The 24269-nt window shown below is 48.6% G+C and overlaps 1 protein-coding gene across 1 annotated transcript in view; it reads left to right on the forward strand.

The window, feature by feature from the left end:
• LOC134867389 (titin-like) overlaps positions 1-24269 on the forward strand; it is a 184009-nt gene that overhangs the window by 137429 nt on the left and 22311 nt on the right. The window contains 12 exon segments of the mRNA XM_063887927.1: positions 118-12360; positions 12363-16618; positions 16712-17453; positions 17898-18194; positions 18322-18909; positions 19032-19334; positions 19602-19898; positions 20038-20325; positions 20769-21074; positions 21395-21697; positions 21784-22089; positions 22404-24167. Of these exon segments, the coding sequence (XP_063743997.1) occupies positions 118-12360; positions 12363-16618; positions 16712-17453; positions 17898-18194; positions 18322-18909; positions 19032-19334; positions 19602-19898; positions 20038-20325; positions 20769-21074; positions 21395-21697; positions 21784-22089; positions 22404-24167 (21693 nt within the window).

The raw sequence follows: 24269 nt of genomic DNA on the forward strand, positions 1-24269 counted from the left end.
CATACATATTTTCTCCTTTACTCAAAATGACATTACATTTTAAAATGCTGGAGCCTTTTATTTTAGATCGCATCATTAGTTTTTAAAGACACTAACCACATCCTTTATCCCTGGCAGATGTGCCCGGACCTCCAGTCAATCCAAGAGTCACAGACACGACCAACACCACTGCCACTCTGAACTGGGGCAAACCCCTGGACAACGGAGGATTGGAAGTCACTGGTTATGTGATTGAGCACAAGAAAAAAGGGACAGAAGAATGGGTTAGAGACACCCCCTCATCTCCACTGAGGATCACAGAGTTTGTTGTTCCCGGGCTGGAGACCGGTGCAAAGTACCACTTCAGAATTAGCGCTGTGAACGCTAAGGGAGCCGGGGAACCTGCGGAGACTCTGGAGCTGATGGAGATTGTGGAGCGTGAAACTGAACCGGGTTTAGAGCTGGATATGGAGATGAGAAGAACCCTGGTCGTCAGGGCTGGCTGCTCCATCCGCCTCTTTGTGCCTATTAAGGGACGTCCTTCACCCAGCGTCACCTGGACTAAGGAGGGAGGTCCTGTCTTGCGGGCAGTCATTGACACCACCGAGTCCTTCACTATGCTGATCATCCCTGAGAGCTCAAGGATCGATGCCGGTAAATACGAGCTCACCCTGGAAAACTCTGCTGGAAAGAAGACTGCCGACATAAATGTGAGGGTCCTGGATTCACCTGGACCCCCATTGAACCTGAAACCTCTCAAGATTGAAAAGGACAACATTACTCTTCAGTGGGAGATGCCTCTCATCGACGGAGGAGCAAAGATCACTAACTACATCATTGAAAAGAGAGAATCAACGCGCAAGGCTTTTGCTACAGTTATCACACATTGCCCAACCACCTCAGTGAAGATCAGTGAACTGGGTGAAGGCTGTGAGTACTACTTCAGAGTGTCTGCTGAGAACGAGTATGGCATCGGTGAGTCGGTGGAGACAGCTGATCCAATTCGTGCATCACAGGCACCAACGCCTCCACAGAGTATCATACCTACTGACATCACCAAGAACTCTGTTAGCTTGGCTTGGACCAAACCCAAGCACGATGGTGGAAGTAGAGTTACAGGATATGTCCTTGAAGCCAAAAAGAAGGGAACTGATCAGTGGGCACATGTGACGGCAGTGAAGACCATGGACTTCACAGTGAAGAGTCTTAATGAGTTGGAGGAGTACTTCTTCCGTGTCATGGCTGTCAACCACTCCGGCAGAAGTGCACCACGTGAGAGCAAAGCAATCCAGGTGAAGGACTCTACCTCCCTGCCTGAGTTTGACCTGCGTGGTGTATGTCAGAAAACTATCATTGCCAAGGCGGGAGACGACATCAAGGTTGAAATTCCAGTTATGGGACGTCCTAGACCGACTATTACTTGGCAAAAGGATGGCGCAGCCCTGAAGCTCAAACAGAGAACCAGTGTTGAAACAACCGCTGCTACAGTCATTCTCAGCATTGGTGAATGCACCAGAGCTGACAGCGGGCTCTACACCATGACGGGAAAGAACATTGTTGGCTCTGTGACGGACAACATCATTGTCAAGGTTCACGATGTACCCGGACCTCCAAAGGGTCCAATTAACATTGTTGAGATATCTCGTACCTATTGTGTCTTTGCATGGGAAACTCCTGAGAATGACGGGGGTGTTCCCATCAACAACTATGTGGTTGAGATCAGAGACACAACTTCCCAAACCTGGATTGAGCTGTCCTCCACTATCATCCGCACAGTGTTCAAAGCCATTCGTCTGACCACTGGATCAGAGTACCAGTTCAGAGTCAAGGCTAAGAACAGATATGGTGTTGGACCTCCCATCACCTCAAATGCTGTGGTGGCTGCCTATCCATTCAAAGTACCTGGTCCTCCAGGTACTCCAGGTGTTGTTGCATTTACCAAGGACTCAATCACAGTTGGATGGAATGAGCCTGTGGTTGATGGTGGAAATGAAGTGATCGGTTATCATGTTGAGAGGAAAGAGAGAAGCAGCATCGTGTGGCAGAAGATCAGCAAGACTCTTGTGAAAGGAAACCTCTTTAAATCCAGCGGGCTTGAAGACGGTGCTGCCTATGAGTTTCGTGTCATGGCTGAAAACATGGCTGGAATTGGTAAGCCGAGCAAGGCCTCAGAAGCCATCCTGGCCTTGGACCCTGTTGACCCTCCAGGTATGCCGGAGCCCATCTTTGTCAACAAAAATGTCATCACCATTCAGTGGACAAAGCCTGAGTACGACGGTGGTTTCAAAATCACCGGCTATACGGTGGAGAAGAAGGAACTGCCGGCTGGCCGCTGGATGAGAGCCAACTTCACCAATATCACAGACACTACCTTCACTGTCAGCGGACTGACTCAGGAGGCCTCCTATGAGTTCCGTGTTATAGCCAGAAACTTAGCCGGGGCAGTGAGCCTTCCCTCTGATCACTCAGACCCAATCACCTGCAAAGACGACATCATTGAGCCACGCATAATGGTTGATGCCATCTTTAAGGATGTTATTCTGTTGAAGGCAGGAGAGTCCTTCAAGCTTGATGCTGACATAGCCGGTCAACCAACTCCATCCATGGTTTGGACCAAGGATGGAAAGGAGGTTGAGAACACGATGAAACTGGACGTCAAGTTTACAGAACTAACTACGCTTCTGACCAACAAGGACTCTATCAGAGCAGATGGAGGAGAATTTGTTTTGACTGCCACTAATGTTGGTGGATTTGCTAAGCACATCTTCAAGGTTAAAGTACTTGACAGACCTGGACCACCTGGAGGACCTCTGGAGGTGTCTGATGTTACCGCTGAGAACTGTATTCTCACCTGGGCTCCACCTGCAGATGATGGAGGTGCCAAGATAGAAGGTTACGTGATTGAGAAGCGCGAGTCAAGCAGACTCGTTTGGACCAATGTGGTGTCAGACCTGCAAGTTACACAGTACAAGGTGACCAAGCTGCTGAAAGGAAATGAATACATCTTCAGAGTTATGGCAGTGAACAAGTATGGAATTGGCGAGTGTCTTGATTCAGAACCCACCATTGCAGACAACCCATATGTGGTTCCAGAGGCTCCAGCAAATCCTGAGGTGACGGCTATCACTAAAGATTCAATGTTTGTTATGTGGCAGGCGCCAAAGAGTGATGGTGGATCTCCCATCATCAACTACAACATTGAAAGGAAAGACCGGATAGGCCTCCGCTGGGTCAAATGCAACAAGAGGAAGGTTAAAGATCTACAGTTCAAGGCAACAGGCCTTGTTGTTGGACATGAGTATGAATTCAGAATTATTGCTGAGAATATTGCCGGGGTGAGCCCGCCAAGTGCCTCAAGTCCCTTCTACAAGGCCACTGATGTGCTGTATGCACCCGGGGCCCCATGCAACCCCAGAATCTTGGACACATCCAAGTCTTCGATCACTGTGGCCTGGAACAAGCCTGTGTATGATGGAGGCTCTGATGTCACTGGCTACATTGTGGAGACCTGCATCCCATCTGAAAAACAGGAAGAGGAAGAATGGAGCATTGTGACACCCAAAGAAGGACTCCTTGCCACTTCATTCACCATTATTAACCTGAAGGAGAACCAGGAGTACATGATTAACATATCTGCCATCAACAGTGAAGGCATTGGAGAGGCAGCATCTGTACCTGGCAATGCCAAGGCAGAGGACAGGCTCCTTCCACCTGAGATTGATTTGGATGCTGAGCTCCGCAAGGTTGTCAGACTGAGAGCTTGCTGCTCACTCAGACTGTTTGTGCCCATCAGAGGCCGACCAGCTCCTACGGCTTCATGGACCAAGGGAGATGGGGAGCGTGTTGAGAGGGCAACCATTGACAGCACAACATCATACACGTCACTCGTTGTTGAAAATGTCAATAGATTTGACAGTGGAAAGTACAACCTTACAGTTGAAAACGAGTCTGGCTCCAAGACAGTCACAGTCCAGGTCTGTGTGCTTGACACACCCAGTGCCCCACAGAATCTGAAGATTACAACTGTAACAAACGAATCTGTCACTCTGACCTGGGAGCCACCGGTGAATGATGGAGGAGTTAAAATTAAGAACTATATTGTTGAAAAACGTGAGTCCACAAGGAAAGCATATGCCACAGTTAACTCTAACTGCCATAGCACTACCTTCACAGTAGGCCAGCTTCTGGAAGGATGCAACTATTACTTCAGAGTTCTGGCTGAGAATGAATATGGCATTGGTCTTCCCATTGAGTCTGGTGAATCAGTTAAAGTGTCTGAAAAACCACAGCCACCTGGCAAGATCACTCTTAAGGATGTCACCAAGACCAGTGTAACCCTTGCCTGGGATAAACCAGTGCACGATGGTGGCAGCAGAGTTGGCTGTTATGTTGTTGAGATCCAGCCCAAGGGTGCGGATAAGTGGAGCCCGTCTGTCATTGTACAGGAAACAGAAGCTACTATTAAAGGACTCAATGAAGGTGAAGAGTACATGTTCCGTGTGGCAGCGAGAAATGAGAAGGGAACAAGTGACCCACGTCAAATTGGTGTCCCTGTGATCGTAAAAGATCTTGTGATTGCACCTTCTACCAAAATGCTGTTCAACACATTCAGTGTGTTGGCGGGAGAAAACCTGACTGTAGAAGTCCCAGTAGTTGCACGTCCCAAAGCAGAGGTCTCCTGGGTTAAAGATGGTGAGCCTATGAAGAGGACAACCAGAGTCAACTTTGGCGGAACTGAGACAATGCTGAAGCTCAACATAAAAGAAGCTACTAGAGATGATGTTGGAAAGTACCACATCACATTAAAGAACACAGCAGGAGAAGCAACAGCAGACATCTGTATTGTTGTACTTGACAAACCAGGTCAGCCTGGCGGTCCTGTTAAGGTGGAGGAGGTCACTTCTGATAGTGCAACCATTGCCTGGAGCAAACCAGAGTATGATGGTGGTTGCACCATCAAACACTACATTGTGGAAAAGAGAGACACATCCACAACTGCTTGGATGGTTGTATCACCTAATCTTGCAAGAACCAAAATCAAGGCAGGCAGGTTGAAGACGGGCTCTGAGTATCAGTTTAGAATAACAGCAGAAAACAGATATGGAAAAGGCCCTGTTCTTATCTCAGAGTGTATTGTGGCTCAATACCCATACAAGCTCCCAGGACCCCCAGGAACACCCAACATTGCAGTCTGCACCAAGGACAGCATGGTGGTGGTCTGGAATGAACCTGTTAACGATGGTGGAAGCACAATCTTAGGCTACCATCTCGAACGCAAGGAGAGAAACAGCATCCTTTGGGTGAAACTGAACAAGTCTCTGATTACTGACCAAACCTTCAAGACCAGTGATCTGGAACCAGGTATGGAGTATGAATACAGAGTTTATGCTGAAAACATTGTTGGAATAGGAAAAATGAGCAAAGTGTCTGAGGGACGTGTTGCCAGAGATCCTTGCGATCCCCCTGGCACCCCAGAGGCAACAAAGATCGGTAAGGACTCCATTACCATCGTTTGGACTAAGCCTGAATATGATGGTGGTTCAAAGGTCACAGGCTACATTGTGGAAAAGAAGGAGCTTCCTGAAGGTCGCTGGCTGAAGGCTAACTTCACCAACGTCATTGAGACAGAATACGTTGCAACTGGACTTGTGCAGGACAACCAGTATGAGTTCCGTGTTATTGCTAGAAACGCTGCTGGTGTTTTCAGTATGCCCTCTTACAGCACTGGCCCCATCACTGCCAGGGATGAGATTGAACCCCCAAGCCTTAGCATAGACCCACAGTACACAAAGACTATTGTGGTTAATGCTGGAGACAACTTCAAGATTGATGCAGATGTTCATGGAAAACCATTGCCCTCTGTCCACTGGATGATGGGAGAGCAGGAACTGGGCAACACTATTCATAGAGAAATTAAGAACACACCCACTAAAGCTTATATATCTTTCAAGGAAGCCAAACTTACAGATGGAGGCAAATACACTCTGCTGCTGAAGAATCCAGGAGGAGAAAAGGCCATAGAGGTCAATGTTGTTGTTCTAGATAAACCTGGAGAACCACAGGGACCTCTTATACTAACAGGAATAACCAAAGACCGGTGCTGCCTTTCATGGAAACCTCCAGTACAAGATGGTGGCAGCAAGATCTCTCACTACATTGTGAAGAGGAGAGAGACAAGCAGGCTAGTCTGGACTGTTGTCGACTCCAATGTGGAGACCACCTTTTTGAAGATTACTAAGCTCCTGGAAGGAAACGAGTACATCTTCAGAGTCCATGCTGTCAACCAGTATGGGGTTGGTGCACCACTGGAGTCTAACGCTGTCACAATCAAGGATCCATATGCAGCCCCTGGAACACCCAAGAGCTTAGAAGTTTCAGATATTAGAAAAGATTCAATGATGCTGACCTGGGAGGCTCCTTCAGAGGATGGAGGCAGTCCTATCACCGGATACATAATTGAGAAACATGACAAGGAAGGTGTCAGATGGACCAGATGTAACAGGAAAACAGTCACTGACTTGACTTTCAAGGTCACTGGACTCTTGGAAGGCCATTGTTACGAATTCAGAGTTGCAGCTGAGAATGCTGTAGGTGCTGGAGAGCCAAGCTCCCCCACTGTTTACTTCAAATCTCTCGATCCCATCTTCAGGCCCGGCCCACCACACAATCCAAAGGTGACGGACACATCTAAAACATCAGTGTTCCTGTCATGGAGCAAGCCCGCCTGTGATGGAGGCTGTGCCATTGAGGGGTACATTGTTGAGCGTTGCACGACCACAGAGCCAGCAGTGCCAGTGGAGGCCCCTGCTGAGGCCCCTGTTGCTGAGGCCACTGCCACAGATGCCCCTGCCGAGGAATGGACAATGTGCACACCACCAACTGGTATCAAAAAGACGAAGATTGAAGTTGCAAACCTGAAGGAAAACCAGGCATACAAGTTTAGAGTGTGTGCTATTAACAAAGTCGGAGTTGGTGAGCCTGCTGATGTCTCTGGAGCTGTCATTGCACAGGAAAGGGCAGAGGAGCCAGACCTTGACATTGACCCAGAACTGAGAAAGATTGTGACCATTAAAGCCGGAGCTTCCCTTAGACTGTTCATACCCATCAAAGGCAGGCCTACTCCTACCATCACGTGGGACAAAGATGAAGCTGCACTTAAAGAGACGGCTCAGGTCGAGGTGACCAGCAGTTACTCATCCCTTGTCATTGACAATATGAGCAGAAATGACAGTGGAAAATACACCATCACTGCAGAGAACGCCAGTGGAACCAAATCTGCATTTGTTGTTGTCCGTGTTCTCGACACGCCAAGTGCTCCTGTTGCTTTGAAAGTGAAAGAAATTACCAACCAGTCAGTCACACTCGCATGGGAGCCACCTCTGTTGGATGGCGGGTCCAAGATCAAGAATTATGTTATTGAAAAGAGAGAAAGTACACGGAAGACATATGCTGCAGTTGCAACAAATTGTCACAAGCTTTCATGGAAGATTGAGCCGCTCCAGGAGGGCTGCAGTTACTACTTCAGAGTCCTTGCTGAGAACGAACATGGTGTCGGCCTGCCTGCCACAACTGTTGATCCTCTTAAGGTCTCAGAGGTGCCCCAGTCTCCAAAGAACTTAATTGTCACAGATCAGACCAAAACAAGCATCTCTCTGGCCTGGGAGAAGCCTGAGTATGATGGTGGCAGCAGAGTTACTCAGTACCTGCTTGAGGTGCAGCTCAAGGGCCAGGAGAAGTGGAATGGTGTTAACACATTTAAGACAATGGAGACCACTGTTACCAAACTGAACCCAGGAGATGAGTATCTGTTCAGAGTCACAGCAATCAACGATAAGGGAAAGAGCGACCCCAAAGTCCTTTCTGGTCCAGTGATGACCACAGACCTAGTCTTTGAGCCTGATGTTCGACCAGCATTCAGCAGCTACAGTGTCAACATGGGCAAAGACCTAAATGTTGACGTACCAATCTTTGGACGACCCAAGCCGAAAGTCTCCTGGAGTAAAGATGGGGCTCCTTTGAAGTTCACTACCAGAGTCAACATTCTCAACTCACCAACACATACAACACTGAGCATTAAAGAGGCCGCTGGTGATGATGGTGGCATGTACTGTATAAATCTTGTTAACTCAGCTGGAAAGAAGGACACATCCCTTGAAATCATTGTACTTGACAAACCTGGCCCTCCATTCGGCCCTGTGAGGTTCGATGAAATCACAACACAGACTGTCACTCTTTCATGGGATCCACCAAAACACAATGGTGGCTGCCAGATTTCGAACTACATTGTACAGAAGAGAGATACTACTTCCACGACATGGGAAAATGTCAGCAACAACTGGGCAAGAACCACCATCAAAGTGCCGAGACTGAAGACTGGATCTGAGTACCAGTTCAGGATCATTGCTCAGAACCGCTACGGCAAGAGTCACGGTCTGGATTCACATGCCGTTGTTGCGAAGTACCCATACAAAGAGCCAGGTCCACCAGGCACCCCCTTCGTCTCCTCCCTCTCTCGGGACCACCAGGTTGTAGAGTGGAACGAGCCTGTCGTAGATGGAGGCAGTCCTGTCCTTGGATACCATCTCGAAAGGAAAGAAAGGAACAGTATTCTCTGGATCAAGATCAACAAGACACTTATCCATGAGCCTATTTTCAAGAGTTACCCCTTGGAGGAGGGCATTGAGTATGAATACAGAGCGTATGCTGAGAATATTGTTGGCATTGGTAGGTGCAGTAAGCTCTCAGAGGGCTGTGTTGCACGTGACCCATGTGATCCTCCTGGCACCCCAGAGGCGATCCATGTGACCAAAGACACCATCGTCATCCAATGGACTAAACCTGAATATGATGGTGGCAGTAATATCACCGGCTATACAGTGGAGAGGCGTGATCTGCCAGAGGGCAGGTGGGTTAGGGCAAACTTCACTAATGTGATTGAGACCCAGTTCACTGTCACTGGTCTGACTGAAAATGCCCAGTATGACTTTAGAGTCATTGCCAAAAATGCTGTCGGCACGGTCAGTAAGCCATCCTACAACAGTGGACCGATCATTGTAAGTGATGAGTTTGAGGCACCCAAATTCTCCATCGACCCTGCATTCACCAAGACCATCATAATCAATGCTGGAGAGACATTCAAGCTAGACGCAGATGTCTCTGGCAAGCCACCCCCTACAATCCAGTGGTTCAAGGGTGAAAAACCAATCGAGAATACAATCAGGCTGGAGATAAAGAACACAGAAAACCATGCCATGATTGTTATTAAGGACGCTATCAGAGTTGATGGTGGCGATTACACTCTTCAGATGACAAACTGCGCTGGCAGTGAAACTATTCCGTTCAAGGTTGTGGTCCTGGACAGGCCCAGCCCATGTGAAGGACCGCTCCACATCGCAGGAGTAGCAGAGGATAAATGCACACTGGCATGGCGTGCCCCTCTACATGATGGAGGTAGTCCTATTAAAAACTACCTCATCGAAAGAAGAGAGACCAGCCGCCTCGCTTGGACTATTGTTTCCAACAGCTGTGAAAACACATGCTACAAAGTCCTCAATTTACTGGAAGGCAATGAATACATGTTCCGTGTCATGGCGGTTAACGGTTATGGCATCAGTGAGCCACTGCTGTCTAGTGCAGTCATCATGAAGACTCCATTTATTCCTCCTGGTCAACCTCATATGGAAGAAGTAACCAACATTGCACATGATGGCATGACCGTCTCTTGGTCAGCCCCTGACACGGAAGGTGGCAGTGAGATTACCAATTACATTGTTGAAAAGAAGGACCGGCAGGGAATAAAGTGGACCAGATGTAACCGACAGAAGGTCACTGATCTATCCTTCAGAGTTACAGGCCTAACCTCGGGCCATGAATATGAGTTCAGAGTCACTGCTGAGAATGTAGTTGGAGCAGGAGAGCCAAGCCTCCCAACTTCATACTACAAGGCCAGTGACCCCAAGTACAAACCTGGTGCACCGGCATATGTGAATGTAAGTGACTCCACAAAGAGCTCTATTTCGGTGTCCTGGGGTAAGCCACTGTCTGATGGTGGCAGCGAAATCCAAGGATACATTGTTGAAGTCTGCAAGGCTGAAGAGGAGGAATGGACCATGGTTACTCCCCCCACTGGCCTGCGTGTCAACAAATATGAAATCACCAAATTGACCGAGGGTCAGGAGTACAAGATCCAGGTGTGTGCTCTGAACAAATTGGGAGTTGGAGAGCCAGCATCTTTCTCTGGAACAGCTAAACCAGAGGAAAGGGTGGACCCACCACTGATCCTGCTCGACTCAGAGCTGAGGAAGGGCATCATTGTGAAAGCTGGTGGATCTGTTAGAATCCATATTCCATTCAAGGGCAGGCCAACACCTGATGTTAAGTGGACTAAGGATGAGGAAAACTTGACTGAAAAAGCGGTGGTTGAGAAAGCTCAGAACTTCACGCAGTTGTCCATTGACTCATGTGACAGGAATGACTCTGGAAAGTACTCATTGAGTCTCACAAACAGCAGTGGGACTGTGTCTGAGATGGTTTCAGTTAAAGTCCTGGATACACCCAGCGCTCCATTGAAACTTGCTGTTCAAGACATTAGAAAGGACTCTGTCACTCTTGTATGGGAGGCCCCACTGATTGATGGAGGTTCCAAAGTAAAGAACTATGTCATCGACAAACGTGAATCAACCAGAAAGGCATATGCAAATGTGTCTACAAAATGCACATCAACAACCTTCAAAGTGGATAACTTGATTGAAGGTGCCATGTACTACTTCAGAGTCATGGCTGAGAATGATTTCGGAATTGGCTCGTCTATTGAAACAAAGGCAGCTTTCAAGGCCTCCGAGGTACCACTGCCTGTTGGAAAAATCTCTATCACTGATGTCACCAAAGCCACAGTCTCTCTGGCCTGGGAGAAACCTGAGCATGATGGAGGCAGTAGAATAGGAGGCTACCTGATTGAGATGCAACCGAAGGGTACAGACAAGTGGGGAGTCGCAACAAATACAAAGACATGTGACGGCACAGTCAAAGGCCTAACATCAGGAGCAGAATACTTCTTCCGTATCATTGCTTATAATGAGAAGGGAAAAAGTGAGCCCATAGCTCTTGCTGCGCCTATTGTTGCCAGTGACATGACTATGGAGCCAAGCATTAAAATGCAATTCAACACCTACAGTGTGTTAGCTGGAAAAGACCTGAGGTTAGAGTTCCCTTTGCTTGGCAGACCCAAACCTCAAGTCTCCTGGACCAAGGACGGTCAACCTTTGAATGTAACATCCAGAGTAAATGTGATAAACACACAAACAATAATTGGAATTAAGATTACCGAAGCATGCAAGGAGGACTTTGGCAAATATTCCATCAAAGCAACCAATGCTATTAGCAGCATCACTCAGGATGTGTCTATAATCGTCCTTGACAAGCCTGGTCAACCTAAAGGTCCTGTGAAGGTTGTGGAAGTAAGCAACACCTTTGTCCACCTCGCATGGGAGCCACCAGAGTACATGGGTGGATGCCAGGTGAAGGGCTATATAGTGGAAAAGAGAGACACCACCACCCAAACATGGCAGTCAGTCACCACACAGCTTGCAAGAACAGCAATAAAGATCACTAAGCTGAAGACTGGTGCAGAATACCAGTTCAGAATCATAGCTGAAAACAGATATGGAAAGGGTGCATCTCTGGATTCAAAGTCCATCGTGGTTCAATATCCATACAAACCACCAGGGCCTCCAGGGACACCACGTGTCCAATCTGCAACAAAGGAAATGATGATCATTGAGTGGAATGAGCCTGTCAATGATGGTGGAAGTACAGTCATTGGGTACCATCTAGAAAGCAAAGAGAGAAGCAGCATCATGTGGAACAAACTGAACAAGATTCTTATCACTGATACTCAGTTCAAGATCAGCAATCTTGAGGAGGGTATTGGATATGAATTCAGAGTTTATGGTGAAAATATTGTTGGCATTGGCAGGTGCAGTAAAGTGTCTGAGTCCTTTGTTGCTCGCGACCCATGTGACCCTCCTGGTGCTCCCGAAGCTGTTACTATCTCTAAAACCATAATAAAGATTCAGTGGACCAAGCCTGAGTATGATGGTGGCAGCAAAGTAAATGGATATATTGTGGAAAGGAAGGATCTTGCCTCCGATGAGAAGCGCTGGGTCAGAGCTAATTTCACAAATATAGTCGAGACAGAGTACACCGTCACTGGCTTGACGGAGAGTGAGCAATATGAATTCAGAGTTATTGCAAGAAATGCAGCCGGAGTCTTCAGCGAGCCATCCGATAGCTCTGGACCTATTACTGCTACTGATGAAATTGAACCACCAAGGGCCTCAATGGATCCCAAATACAAGGATGCCATTGTTATCAATGCAGGTGAACACTGGTTCTTGATGCAGACATCTATGGAAAACCAATTCCTGGTGTTGCCTGGCTAAAAGAGGGCAAGGAAATGCTAAAAGCCCTGCGCATTGAAGTGAAGACTACACTGAAACGTGCAGCCATTACCATTAAAGATGTCACCAAGCTTGACAGTGGCCACTATGACCTCGTCCTCAAAAATCCGGGCGGTACAAAAATCTTCCCTATCACTGTCAAAGTCCTTGATAAACCAGGTCCACCCCCTGGACCCATGACAGTGACAGGAATCATGGCTGACAGGTGCACCCTTGCCTGGTCTGAACCAACTCTGGATGGTGGGGCTAGTATCACTCACTATATCTTGGAGAAGAGAGAGACCAGCAAGTTGTCCTGGACAGTGGCTGCACAGAGTGTCAAGGGTACATTCCATAAACTAAAGAATCTGCTCCCTGGAAATGAATACATTTTCAGAGTGAAGGCAGTCAACAAATATGGTGTTGGAGATTGTCTTGAGAGTGAACCCATTATTGCATGCAATCCTTACAAGCCCCCCAGTGCTCCTGGAACTCCAGAAGGAGGTCAGATCACAAAGGACTCGATTGTTCTGACTTGGACTCCTCCAGAGCAGACTGGTGGAGCTGAAATTGACACCTACCACCTTGAAAAGCGTGACAAAGATAGTGTAAGGTGGACAAAATGCAACAGACAAAAGCTGACCGACAACCACTTCAAGGTCACGGGTCTGATGACGGACCACTTCTACGAGTTCCGTATTGCAGCTGAGAATGAGGCTGGAATGGGAGACCTCAGTGAGTTGTCCCTGCTCTACAGAGCTTGTGATTCCCTCACACCACCTGGACCTCCACATCATCCTAAGGTGACAGACTTCACCAAGTCTTCTGTGTCGCTAACCTGGGGCAAACCTGACTTTGATGGTGGGGCCTATGTAAAGGGTTACATTGTTGAAATGCGGGAGTACACACCAGAGCCTGAATCAACCGAGGAGGCAGAAGTAGCGCCAGCCATAGAGGCACCAGTTGAAAAGGAATGGACCATGTGCACTCCACCAACTGGCACACAAGCCACTAAGCTCACTATCACAGATGTGAAGGAAGGTGGAGAGTACCAGTTCCGTGTCTGTGCCATCAACTCAGAGGGAGTGGGCGAGGCTGCAAACGTCCACGGTACTGTGGTCACTTCTGACCGAGTGGAAGCACCAGAGATTGAGCTGGATGCTGATCTCAGAAAGGTGGTTTCTGTTCGTGCAGGAGGAACTCTGCGTCTGTTTGTTGCCATTAGAGGACGGCCTGAACCTGCTGTGAAGTGGGAGAAGGTTGATGGTGCTCTCATCGACCGTGCTGTTATTGACACCACCAGCTCATACACCATGCTTGTCATTGACAATGTTAATCGCTTTGACAGTGGCAAATACTCACTGACACTGGAGAACAGCAGTGGTGAAAAGTCTGCCATTGTTGCAGTGAGAATTTTGGACACACCAAGTGCACCCACAAGCTTCTCAGTGAAGGAGCTCAAGAAGGATTCAGTGACTCTTGCCTGGGATACACCCCTCACTGATGGGGGCTCTAAAATCACAAACTACATTGTTGAGAAGAGAGAGTCTGTCAGGAAGGCATACACTACTGTCACCAGCAACTGCTTGACAAACTCATTCAAGATTGAGGAGTTGCCTGAAGGTGGCATTTTCTTCTTCAGAGTCTGTGCCGTGAATAAATATGGCCAGGGACAGTCGGTAGAAACGAAAGAACTCAAAGTGTCTGAGGTGCCGCTGCCACCAAACAAGGTTACTCTTGTAGATCAGACTAAGACCAGTGTGACCTTGGTATGGGACAAACCTGCTCATGATGGAGGAAGCAAAGTAATGTGCTATAATGTAGAATTCAAGCCTAAGAGTGGAGATAAATGGGGCACAGCGTGCACTGTCAAGGTGCCTGAAGCCACCGTTTCTAATCTGAGTCCTAATGAAGCCTATCTATTCAGGGTGGTTGCAATCAATGAGAAGGGAAAGAGTGAGCCAAAGGATCTGGGCTTGCCTGTGGTTGCAAAGGATGTTGCAATTGAACCATCTATCCACTTACTGTTTAACACATACAGTGTGAAGGCTGGAAGCGACCTCACCCTTGAGGTTCCAGTGAGAGGCAGACCAAAACCTGTTGTATCCTGGAAGAAGGACAGCCTTCCTTTGAAGCAAACATCGTCACTGACCATCCTTAACACCGCAACTTCATCCAAAATAATCATCAAAGAAGCTTGCAAAGAACACGTTGGCAAGTATGAAATCACCCTTGCAAACACAGGAGGAACTGTCAAATCAGACATTGGAGTGGTTGTCCTTGATAAACCAAGTCCACCTAAAGCTTTTAAGTTGGATGCGGTGACATCAGACAGCATCACACTGTCCTGGTCTCCGCCGGATTATGATGGTGGCTGCTCCATCAGTAACTACATTGTAGAGAAGAGAGACACAAACACACAAGAATGGCAGATGGTCGCAAGTAATGTTGCTAGAACATCCTTCAAGGCTGGCCGCCTGACACATGGAGCAGAATACCAATTCCGCATTTATGCTCTCAACCGTTATGGAAAGAGTGGATATCTGGATACACCGGGAATCACTGCTCAGTACAGCTTCAAACAGCCTGGACCTCCTTCTACACCAATAGTGAAATTGGCCACCAAGTCTTACATGCTGGTGACATGGAATGAGCCAGTCAATGACGGCGGCAGCCCTGTTGTGGGCTACCACCTGGAAAGGAAAGAGCGTACTAGCATCATTTGGGCAAAGTTGAATAGAGGAATGATCAAAGATACAGAATTCAAAGTCAATGGCATTGAAGAGGGCATGATGTATGAGTACCGTCTCTATGCTGAAAATATTGCCGGCATCGGTAAAGTCAGCAAGGCCTGTGAAGCTGTAGCAGCTAGAGATCCATGTGATCCTCCTGGCACACCTGTGGTCACTGCTGTCACCAGAACATCTGTCTCCTTGTCCTGGGAGAAGCCAGAGTATGATGGAGGAGCCAAGGTTATGGGCTACACCATTGAGCGCAGAGATCTTCCAGAAGGACGCTGGACCAGATGCAACTTCACCAATGTGCCTGAGACCCACTATGACGCGACAGGACTTACAGAGGACAGCCAGTATGACTTCCGGGTCATTGCTAAGAATGCAGCTGGATTGTTCAGTGGACCGTCAGACACCACCGGTCCCATCACTGTCAAGGCAGATGTGGATCCACCAAGAATTATGATGGATGTCAAGTACAGGGAAGCTTTGCTTGTGAAAGCAGGAGAGACTCTGAAGATAAATGCTGACCTTGCTGGACGTCCAGCTCCTGTCGTTTGCTGGACCAAGGATGGCAAAGAGATTGAGCTGAGAGCTAGGATCCAGATTGTTTCAACAGATACCAGCACTTGCCTCATTGTGAAGGATAGCGTAAGAAGAGATTCTGGGCAGTATGTTCTCACTCTGAAGAATATCGGTGGCACAGTCACCATACCAATAAACTGTGTGATTCTGGATAAGCCTGGACCAGCAGCAGGACCTCTTCAGATCACAGGTCTCACAGCCGATGCGTGCACTCTTTCATGGGGTCCTCCTCAGGAAGCCGGCGGGGCTGACATCACGCATTACGTTGTTGAGAAGCGTGAGACCAGTCGTTTGGCGTGGACAGTGGTGAAGGGAGACGTCACAAAAACATACCTCAAAGTCACAGGACTGCTCAAGGGCAACGAATACATCTTCAGGGTTATGGCTGTCAACAAGCACGGCCTTGGAGAGACTCTGGACAGTGATGCTGTGATGATAACAGATCCATACACCGTTGCCTCTGCTCCAACTGGCGTGGATGTCACTGACATTACTGGAACTACAATGACCCTCACCTGGTGCAAGCCAGCCAGCGATGGAGGCAGCCCCATCAGTGGATACGTGATTGAGCGCCGCGAGAAAACCGGCATGCGTTGGGTCCGTGTGAACAGAGATCTAGTTGTGAATTGTACCACAGTAGCAACCAAACTGCGCAAGGGTTGTGAGTACGACTTCAGAGTCTTAGCTGAAAACGCTGCTGGTCTCAGTCCTCCCAGTGAGCAATCAGCCACATTCAGAGCCTTGGATGCTCTGGTTGTTCCCTCTCGCCCAACCAAGCCGAAGACGGTCAGTTCAAAGAAGGACAGTGTGTCCATCGTCTGGAAACCACCACAAGATGATGGTGGGGCTCCTGTCCTTGGATACACTGTAGAATACAGAGAGTATGTCCACAAACCAGAGCCAGAGGTGCCAGAAGAAGAGGAGGATGAATATGAGTATGAGGAGGAAGAGGAAGAAGAGGTACCAGAATCCCCAGAGGAACTGGCAAGATGGGTTGAAGCCATCCCTCTAACCAAGAGCTTGGAGTTCACCATCAGCGGACTGAAGACAGATACAGAATATGAATTCTGTGTCAAGGCAATAAACAAAGTTGGCAACAGTGCACGCAGCCTGTATTCAGATCCAGCTACAGCGATGGACAGAACCACAGAGCCATCGTTTGACGTCGACATTGAGCTGCGTAAAGTACTCATTGTCAAGCATGGCACTGCGTTCACTCTCAAGGTACCATTCAAGGGGAAACCTGTGCCGTCAGTGGAGTGGTCCAAGGAGGGTGTTGATCTGAAGGTCAGAGGAACTATCGAATCCATAGACTCCAGCACTTCACTCACCCTTGAGAAGGCAACCAGGAATGACTCGGGAGAGTATTGTGTTACTATTGAATCTCCGCTGGGAGCAGCAACATTGCCCATGGTGGTCCAGGTGCTGGACTCTCCTGGACCCCCGGTCAATGTCAAAGTGTCGGCAGTGACCAGGGACTCTGCGACCCTCACCTGGGAAGCTCCAGAGAACGATGGCGGAGACGCAGTGAAGGCCTACTATGTTGAAAAACGTGAGGCCAGTAAGAAGGCTTGGGTCACTGTGACCAGCAACTGCCATGCGCTGACATACAAGGTGGAGGACCTGCAAGAGGGCGCCATGTACTACTTCAGAGTCATCGGGGAGAACGAGCACGGCCTGGGCGTCCCTCAGGAGGCCAAGGCTGGAACCAAGATCACAGGTAAAATATGAACCAATCTTCAAATGTAGAAATGCTGATTTCATGCCTTCAAATATGTTTTATTTTATAGTAAAGGATTACATTTCTTTAACTTGAAGCATTCTCCTTTTCTCTGTTTTCAAAACTGAGAATATATCTCATCATATCTTTGATTTTTTTATTGTTTTACAAAAGAAGGCATTTAAAAATGATAGCAAAATAATCTACATTTTTTTGAAAATGGAAAAAGTAACGTTTCTTGCTGCTTTTATTGGAATTGAATGAGCATATTTGGTCTTTTCAAGACATCACCTTGTCACCTTGTCCTTTGAGAAACTGGGATGGACATTTTTCCTAGTCTTTTACAATATTTAGATCAAACCATTAATATATGTATTTATCATCAATAATGAGAACACCTCTATGTAATGCATGCTTAATCAAGTGTGCTGCTCTCTGTTACAGAGGTGCCCAGCATTCCCACGAAACTTGGAGTTGCAAACATCACCAAGGACAGTGTGACAATTGCCTGGACACGTCCAGAGTATGACGGCGGCAGCAGGGTCACAGGTTACCTGATTGACGCCCTGGAGAAGGGTCAGACCAAGTGGGTGAAGTGTGCCACGGTGAAAACCCTCACGCACACCATCAAGAGCCTGAGGGAGTGCGGCGAGTACTACTTCAGAGTGCGCGCCGAGAACCACGCCGGCCTCGGCGAAGCCAAGGAGATGATCGTACCCGTCATCGTCAAGGAAATACACGGTACTGTCTTCACTAAAACGTTACTATTAGTAATTTATTATCAATGGAAACAATTGTATGTCTTTGTAAAGTTTTCCACTATGACGCTGACATCACTCACCTCTTTGCTGTCTCATGTTCTCCACAGAGGCTCCAGAGTTTGACCTGAAGAACTACCCTAAGAACACGGTTTATGTGAAAGCGGGATCGGACCTTACCTTTGAGCTTCCTCTCAGCGGCCGGCCCACCCCTAAGGTCACCATGTCGAAGAACAACTTACAGATCAAGGCCTCCAAGAGGCTGCTGACAGAAGTCACCCCCGACAGTCTGATCATCACCCTGAATGAAAGCATCTCCAGCGACGCTGGCAGGTACGAAGTCACTGCTTCCAACGCTGGCGGCACCACCAAGATCTTCTTAATTTTCGTAGTCCTGGACCACCCCGGGCCCCCCATCGGCCCAGTGGAGGTGGGAGAGGTTAGCGAGACCACGGTCTGTCTGAAATGGGCATGTCCCGAGTATGACGGTGGCAGTCCCGTCACCAACTACACCGTCATGAGGCGTCAGACCAGCACCCCCACCTGGACCGAGGTGTCCACCAGCATCGCCCGCAGCGCCATTAAGGTCACCAAGCTCACAAAGGGTGAGGAGTACCAGTTCAGGATAAGGGCCCAGAACCGCTATGGAATCAGTGACTACATCGACACAAAGCCCATCATGATCAAGCTGCCATACAGTACGTGTCCTAAATAAAAATATCTTCCTTTCAATTGTTCTACATCTATAATGAGGTGCACAGGGTGATTGCATGGTTTTTGGTTGTTGCTGAGTAAACACTAATGCTGTCCTCTCCTGCAGCCATCCCTGGGCCTCCTTCCACACCATGGTTCAGCTTTGTGTCCCGCGAAAGTCTGACAGTATGCTGGAACGAGCCCGTGAACGACGGCGGCAGCACGGTGATCGGATACCATGTGCAGATGAAGGAGAGGAGCAGCATCCTCTGGCAGAAGGTTAACAAGACAGCCATCTCTGGAAACCAGTGGCGCGTTACAAATATCTGCGCTGGACTCATCTATGAGTTCAAGGTGGCTGCAGAGAACGCCGCCGGCATCGGCAAGATGAGCAAGACCTCCGAGGAGGTGCTGGCCATTGACGCCTGCGGTGAGTGTTTCCTGTTCTCCTGGTTTCTCTGCAGTATAAATAAATATAAATATTATAAATATAACGGAACCATGTTTGTCCCTCTGGATTAACACGAGTCCCTTTATTTAAAAACCTGTTTTACATTCATTGTAAAATAGATGTTAATTGACGTCTTTTTTCTTAAAGAAAGCCGGCAGCAGGTATTTGGGTACCCAGGGTAAAACAGCTGACTTCATGAAGTTAGGATCTGATTTCATGAACATGTTTCCCTCTTTAATTTCGCAGAACCCCCAGCTAACGTGCATGTCACCGAGACGACCAAGAATTCTGTTAGTCTGGCGTGGCTGCGGCCTCCTTACGATGGCGGCAGCAAGATCACAGGCTACAGCGTGGAGCGGCGCGATGCTGGCAGCGGCCGCTGGGTGAAAGCCAACTTCAGCAATATCATTGAGATGGGCTTCACCGTCTCCGGCCTTAACAAGAACGAGGCCTACGAATTCAGAGTTTACGCCAAGAACGCCGTGGGCTCCGTCAGCAACCCTTCGCTTATCGCCGGCCCAGTCACCTGCGTGGATGCCTGCGGTGAGACTTCCTATGATATTACATTTTGTTCACATATTGTATTTATTTTTATGTAAGGTAAATCAAATACTGCAATCTTGGAGGAGTTGGGGCCTGTTTTTCTTTGCACCTTTTAATCTTTGCCTCTGGCCCCCTCAAGGCGCCCCAGCCATCGACCTCCCTCCGGAGTTCCTGGACGTGGTTCAGTACAAAGCCGGGTCCTCTGTGAAGCTGCGGGTGGGCATCGTGGCCCAGCCGCTGCCCAGCATCGAGTGGCTGAAGGACGGGAAGGAGCTGCTTCTAACCTCCAAGCTGTCGGTGGAAAGCACCACCGACTCCTCCGCCATTCTCATCAAGGACGGCGCACGCTTTGACAGCGGATCCTACGAGATCAAGATCAAGAACGTGCTGGGTTCAGCGACCGCCACCATCAGGATCCAGATCCTCGGTAATTGCAGAAACCCACTGTCCTTAGACATGTCTCCATGCTTTAATGTTCAAAAAGCTCTTTGTTTTTCTCATACTGTCTGTGCTGCAGCGCCTCTTTTCACCCTCTGTCCTAAACCAGAGCCCAGTCTGCTCTGATTGGTTAGCTGGCCGAGTCTGTTGTGATTAGTCAACTGCTTAGAGATCTTAGCCTATCACGTACGATGTGTTGGATCGTAGCCAATAGGAGCCTGAGTGTTCCATAGTGATGTCACCATGTTCGGGAAGTAAACATAGCAATCCAATGGAGGCATTTTAGGCAGGGTGGTGGGGAGTTTGTCAGAGAGAAACTCCCTCTGGAGGGAACACAGGGCCTTTCGCCTTGTAGACCATTTACATGCACTAACACTAATAAACACACTACAGAAAGGGAACAACACATTAATGTGATGTCCCCTCCTGTAGATAAACCCGGACCCCCAGCTGGCCTCATCAACTTCAACTCCGTCACGGCGGACCAGATAATGTTCAGTTGGGAGCCGGTGCCGGAGTCGGACCAGGGAGGCTTCCCGGTGACGCATTACATCGTGGAACGACGTGAGACCAGCCGTGTGGTTTGGTCCACCGTGTCGGATTGCCAGGAGCAGACCTACGCCAAAGTTGGGAAGCTGGTGCGTGGAAATGAGTATGTGTTCCGCGTCATGGCCGTAAACAAGTTCGGAGTGGGAGAGGCGCTGGTGTCGGAGCCCGTAATCGCCAAGAACGCCTTCGGTAAGTTCTATGATCATGTGAACATCAGAGTTTCAGTTGAAGAGCTCTTTGAGTTTTCCTGTTTAGTGATAAAGACTGTTCTTAGTTTTAACCTACTAGAGTCTTAACTAGATTACATTTAAACAGAATTGTGAAAGAATTCCTTGCTATGTTTTTAGATTCCAAGCTCACTTATACCTTACTTGCATAAAAACTAATCTTTCAATACGCAGCCACCGCAGTCTTTTTTGTTTCATATTAATTAGCTTTCTCGAGAAATAGTCCAAGGACTTGTTTTTTTTATTTACATTTCCTATCATGTCTCCGCTACATTTTTCCAGTGACTCCTGGGCAGCCTCACACTCCTGAGGTGAACACCATCACCAAAACCACCATGTTGGTCGAGTGGAACAAACCAGGGGTGGACGGCGGCAGCGCAGTTACTGGATACTACCTGGAGAGGCGCGACAAGAAGAGCCTGCGCTGGATCCGGGTTTACAAAGACCCGATCGCAGACATCAAGAAGACCGTGTACCATCTGACAGAAGGAAACGAGTACCAGTACCGAGTGTGCGCCATCAACAGGGCCGGAGAGGGACCATTCTCCGAAGTGTCCGACTACTACAAGGCTGCAGACCCTGTTGGTAAGTGTTCACAAATATGCTTTTGGTTTTTGTTTCTGTAAAGTCCTTTGTTATGAGCTTTCTAAACACATATGCCTGCCTTACAGAAACTCCAGATGAGCCTTGCAAGCTGAAGGTTGTTGACTCCACCAAGACATCCATCACCTTGGGCTGGTCCAAGCCAGAATGGGACGGTGGCAGCGAGGTGACCAGCTACATGCTGGAGAAGCTTGTTGAGGGAGAAGAAGAGTGGGCCATGGTCACCACCAAGGGAGAGGTCAAGACCACCGAGTACATCAGCCACGACTTGAAACCAGACGTCAACTACTTCTTCAGGGTCTCAGCTGTGAACTGTGCCGGCCGTGGAGAACCTCTAGAGATGACCGAGCCTGTGCAGGCTAAAGACATCCTGGGTAATAAATCCCTTGTGTTGTGAATTGAATAAATCTTGGTTGAAGGGTGTAACATGAACCCTGTCTCCTACAGAACTAGTTCACTAACAGCTAAACTACTCATATGTGTTTTCCACAGTTCATGTTACACCCTTCAACCAAGACTTTTACAATTATGTCCAGAGGTTTTCCATAACCCTGACGCAAATGCGTAGGCTTTGATTTGAAACCTTTAGTATTCCATCAAAACTTTACTATCAGTCTGCACCCAGCCAGGTTCCTAAAGAATGTCTCAGGCCCATTGTAATTTTGTATTATCTCCATGCTTTTCACAGAGGAGGCCCAAATCGACTCCGACGTGGCCATGAGAACTCACTACATCGTGAAGGCCGGTAAGGATGTGGAGCTGTCTGTTCCTCTGAAGGGCCGACCGGCTCCCATCGCTTCCTGGAGCAAAGGAGAGGAGTGCATCGACAGTGACCCCAAATACGAGTTGCACCACTCCGACAACACCACCGTGCTGGTTATGCGCGAGGTGAACAGGCTTGACACTGGAAAATACACAGTGAAGATAGAGAACGGTGTTGGACAGCCGAAGACGCTGACCCTGTCTGTGAAGGTCCAGGACACCCCGGCTCAGTGCACAAACCTGGTTCTGAAGAACGTGACTCGTGGAAAGGTCACTCTCTGCTGGGAGCCTCCACTTCTCGACGGTGGGGCTGAGATCACAAACTACATTGTAGAGAAGAAGGACTCCTCCAAGAGGACCTTCTCTGCAGTGACCAGCAAATGCACAGAAACAACATACTCCCTGGAAGACCTCTCCGAGAAGGCCTCCTACTTATTCCGTGTGATGGCGGAGAATGAGAATGGCGTGGGCGATCCCTGTGACACCCTGGAGCCTGTGAAGGCCACAGAGACTCCCGGCCCAGTCAAGGAGGTTTCTATGAAGGATTCTTCCAAAACCTCAGTAACCCTGCAGTGGCTGAAGCCAGATTACGATGGCGGCAGCATCATCTCTGACTACGTCATTGAGAAGAAGCTGAAAAACGAGGAATGGTCTCTGGGAGGAACCAGCCGACAGTGCGAGTTTGAGGTGAAGAAACTGAAGGAGCACTCCACTATGTTCTTCAGAGTGGCAGCCAGGAACGAGAAGGGACAGAGCGACTTTGTTGAGATGGGTCCTCTCCAGGTCATTGACTACATTATTACACCTGAGGCCAGCCTTGCTGAGTACCCTGGAAGCCGCATCAGTGTCCGTCTGGGTCACAACGTGCACATCGAGCTGCCCTACAAAGGTAAACCCAAACCTGCCATCTTCTGGCTGAAGGACAGCCTGCCTCTAAAGGAGAGCGACCAGATCCGCTTCAAGACAACGGAGAACAAAGCCACACTGAATATTAAGAATGTGACGAAGGAGAATGAAGGTAAATACACCCTTACCCTGGACAACAGGGTCAACAGGAAATCCTTCCACATTAACGTCATCACACTCGGACCACCATCTAAGCCCATTGGACCCATCCGCCTGGATGAAGTGAGAGCCGAGAGCATCACAATCTCCTGGGATGAACCAAATGATGATGGCGGTGGAGACATTGCTTGCTACACCGTGGAAAAGAGGGACACCTCCCAGTCTGACTGGAAGATGGCCTGCTCCAGTGTACAGGACACCCAGTACAAGATCGCTAACCTTATCAAGGGCATTCAGTACCAGTTCAGAGTGCGCGCAGAGAACAGATACGGCACCAGTGAGCCTCTCGTCTCACAGACGGTCATTGCCAAGCACCAATTCAGGCCTCCAGGCCCGCCCGGCAAACCCGTGGTATACAATGTGACCAACGACGGCATGACCATCCAGTGGGAGCAGCCCATCTATGACGGGGGTTGCCCCATCCAGGGTTTCCACGTGGAGAAGCGTGAGAAGAACAGCATCATGTGGCAGAAGGTGAACACCATGCTGGTCAAAGAGACAGACTACAGGATCCTGGAGCTCATCGAAGGACTCGAGTACTCCTTCAGGGTCTACGCCCAGAACGACGCCGGCTACAGCCGAATGAGTGACCATAGCAAGTTAAACATGGCGGTCAGCCCTGTCGGTAAGTCCAGGTTCACATCAGTATACTGTTGTTCTGAAAAGTAGAAGAGGCGCAGTCTAAAGGGCCAAAGATACTAAAATAAATCATTGTGCTTTTTAGTTT

Source organism: Eleginops maclovinus, chromosome 7 (assembly GCF_036324505.1).
Source record: "Eleginops maclovinus isolate JMC-PN-2008 ecotype Puerto Natales chromosome 7, JC_Emac_rtc_rv5, whole genome shotgun sequence".
NCBI lineage: Eukaryota > Metazoa > Chordata > Actinopteri > Perciformes > Eleginopidae > Eleginops > Eleginops maclovinus.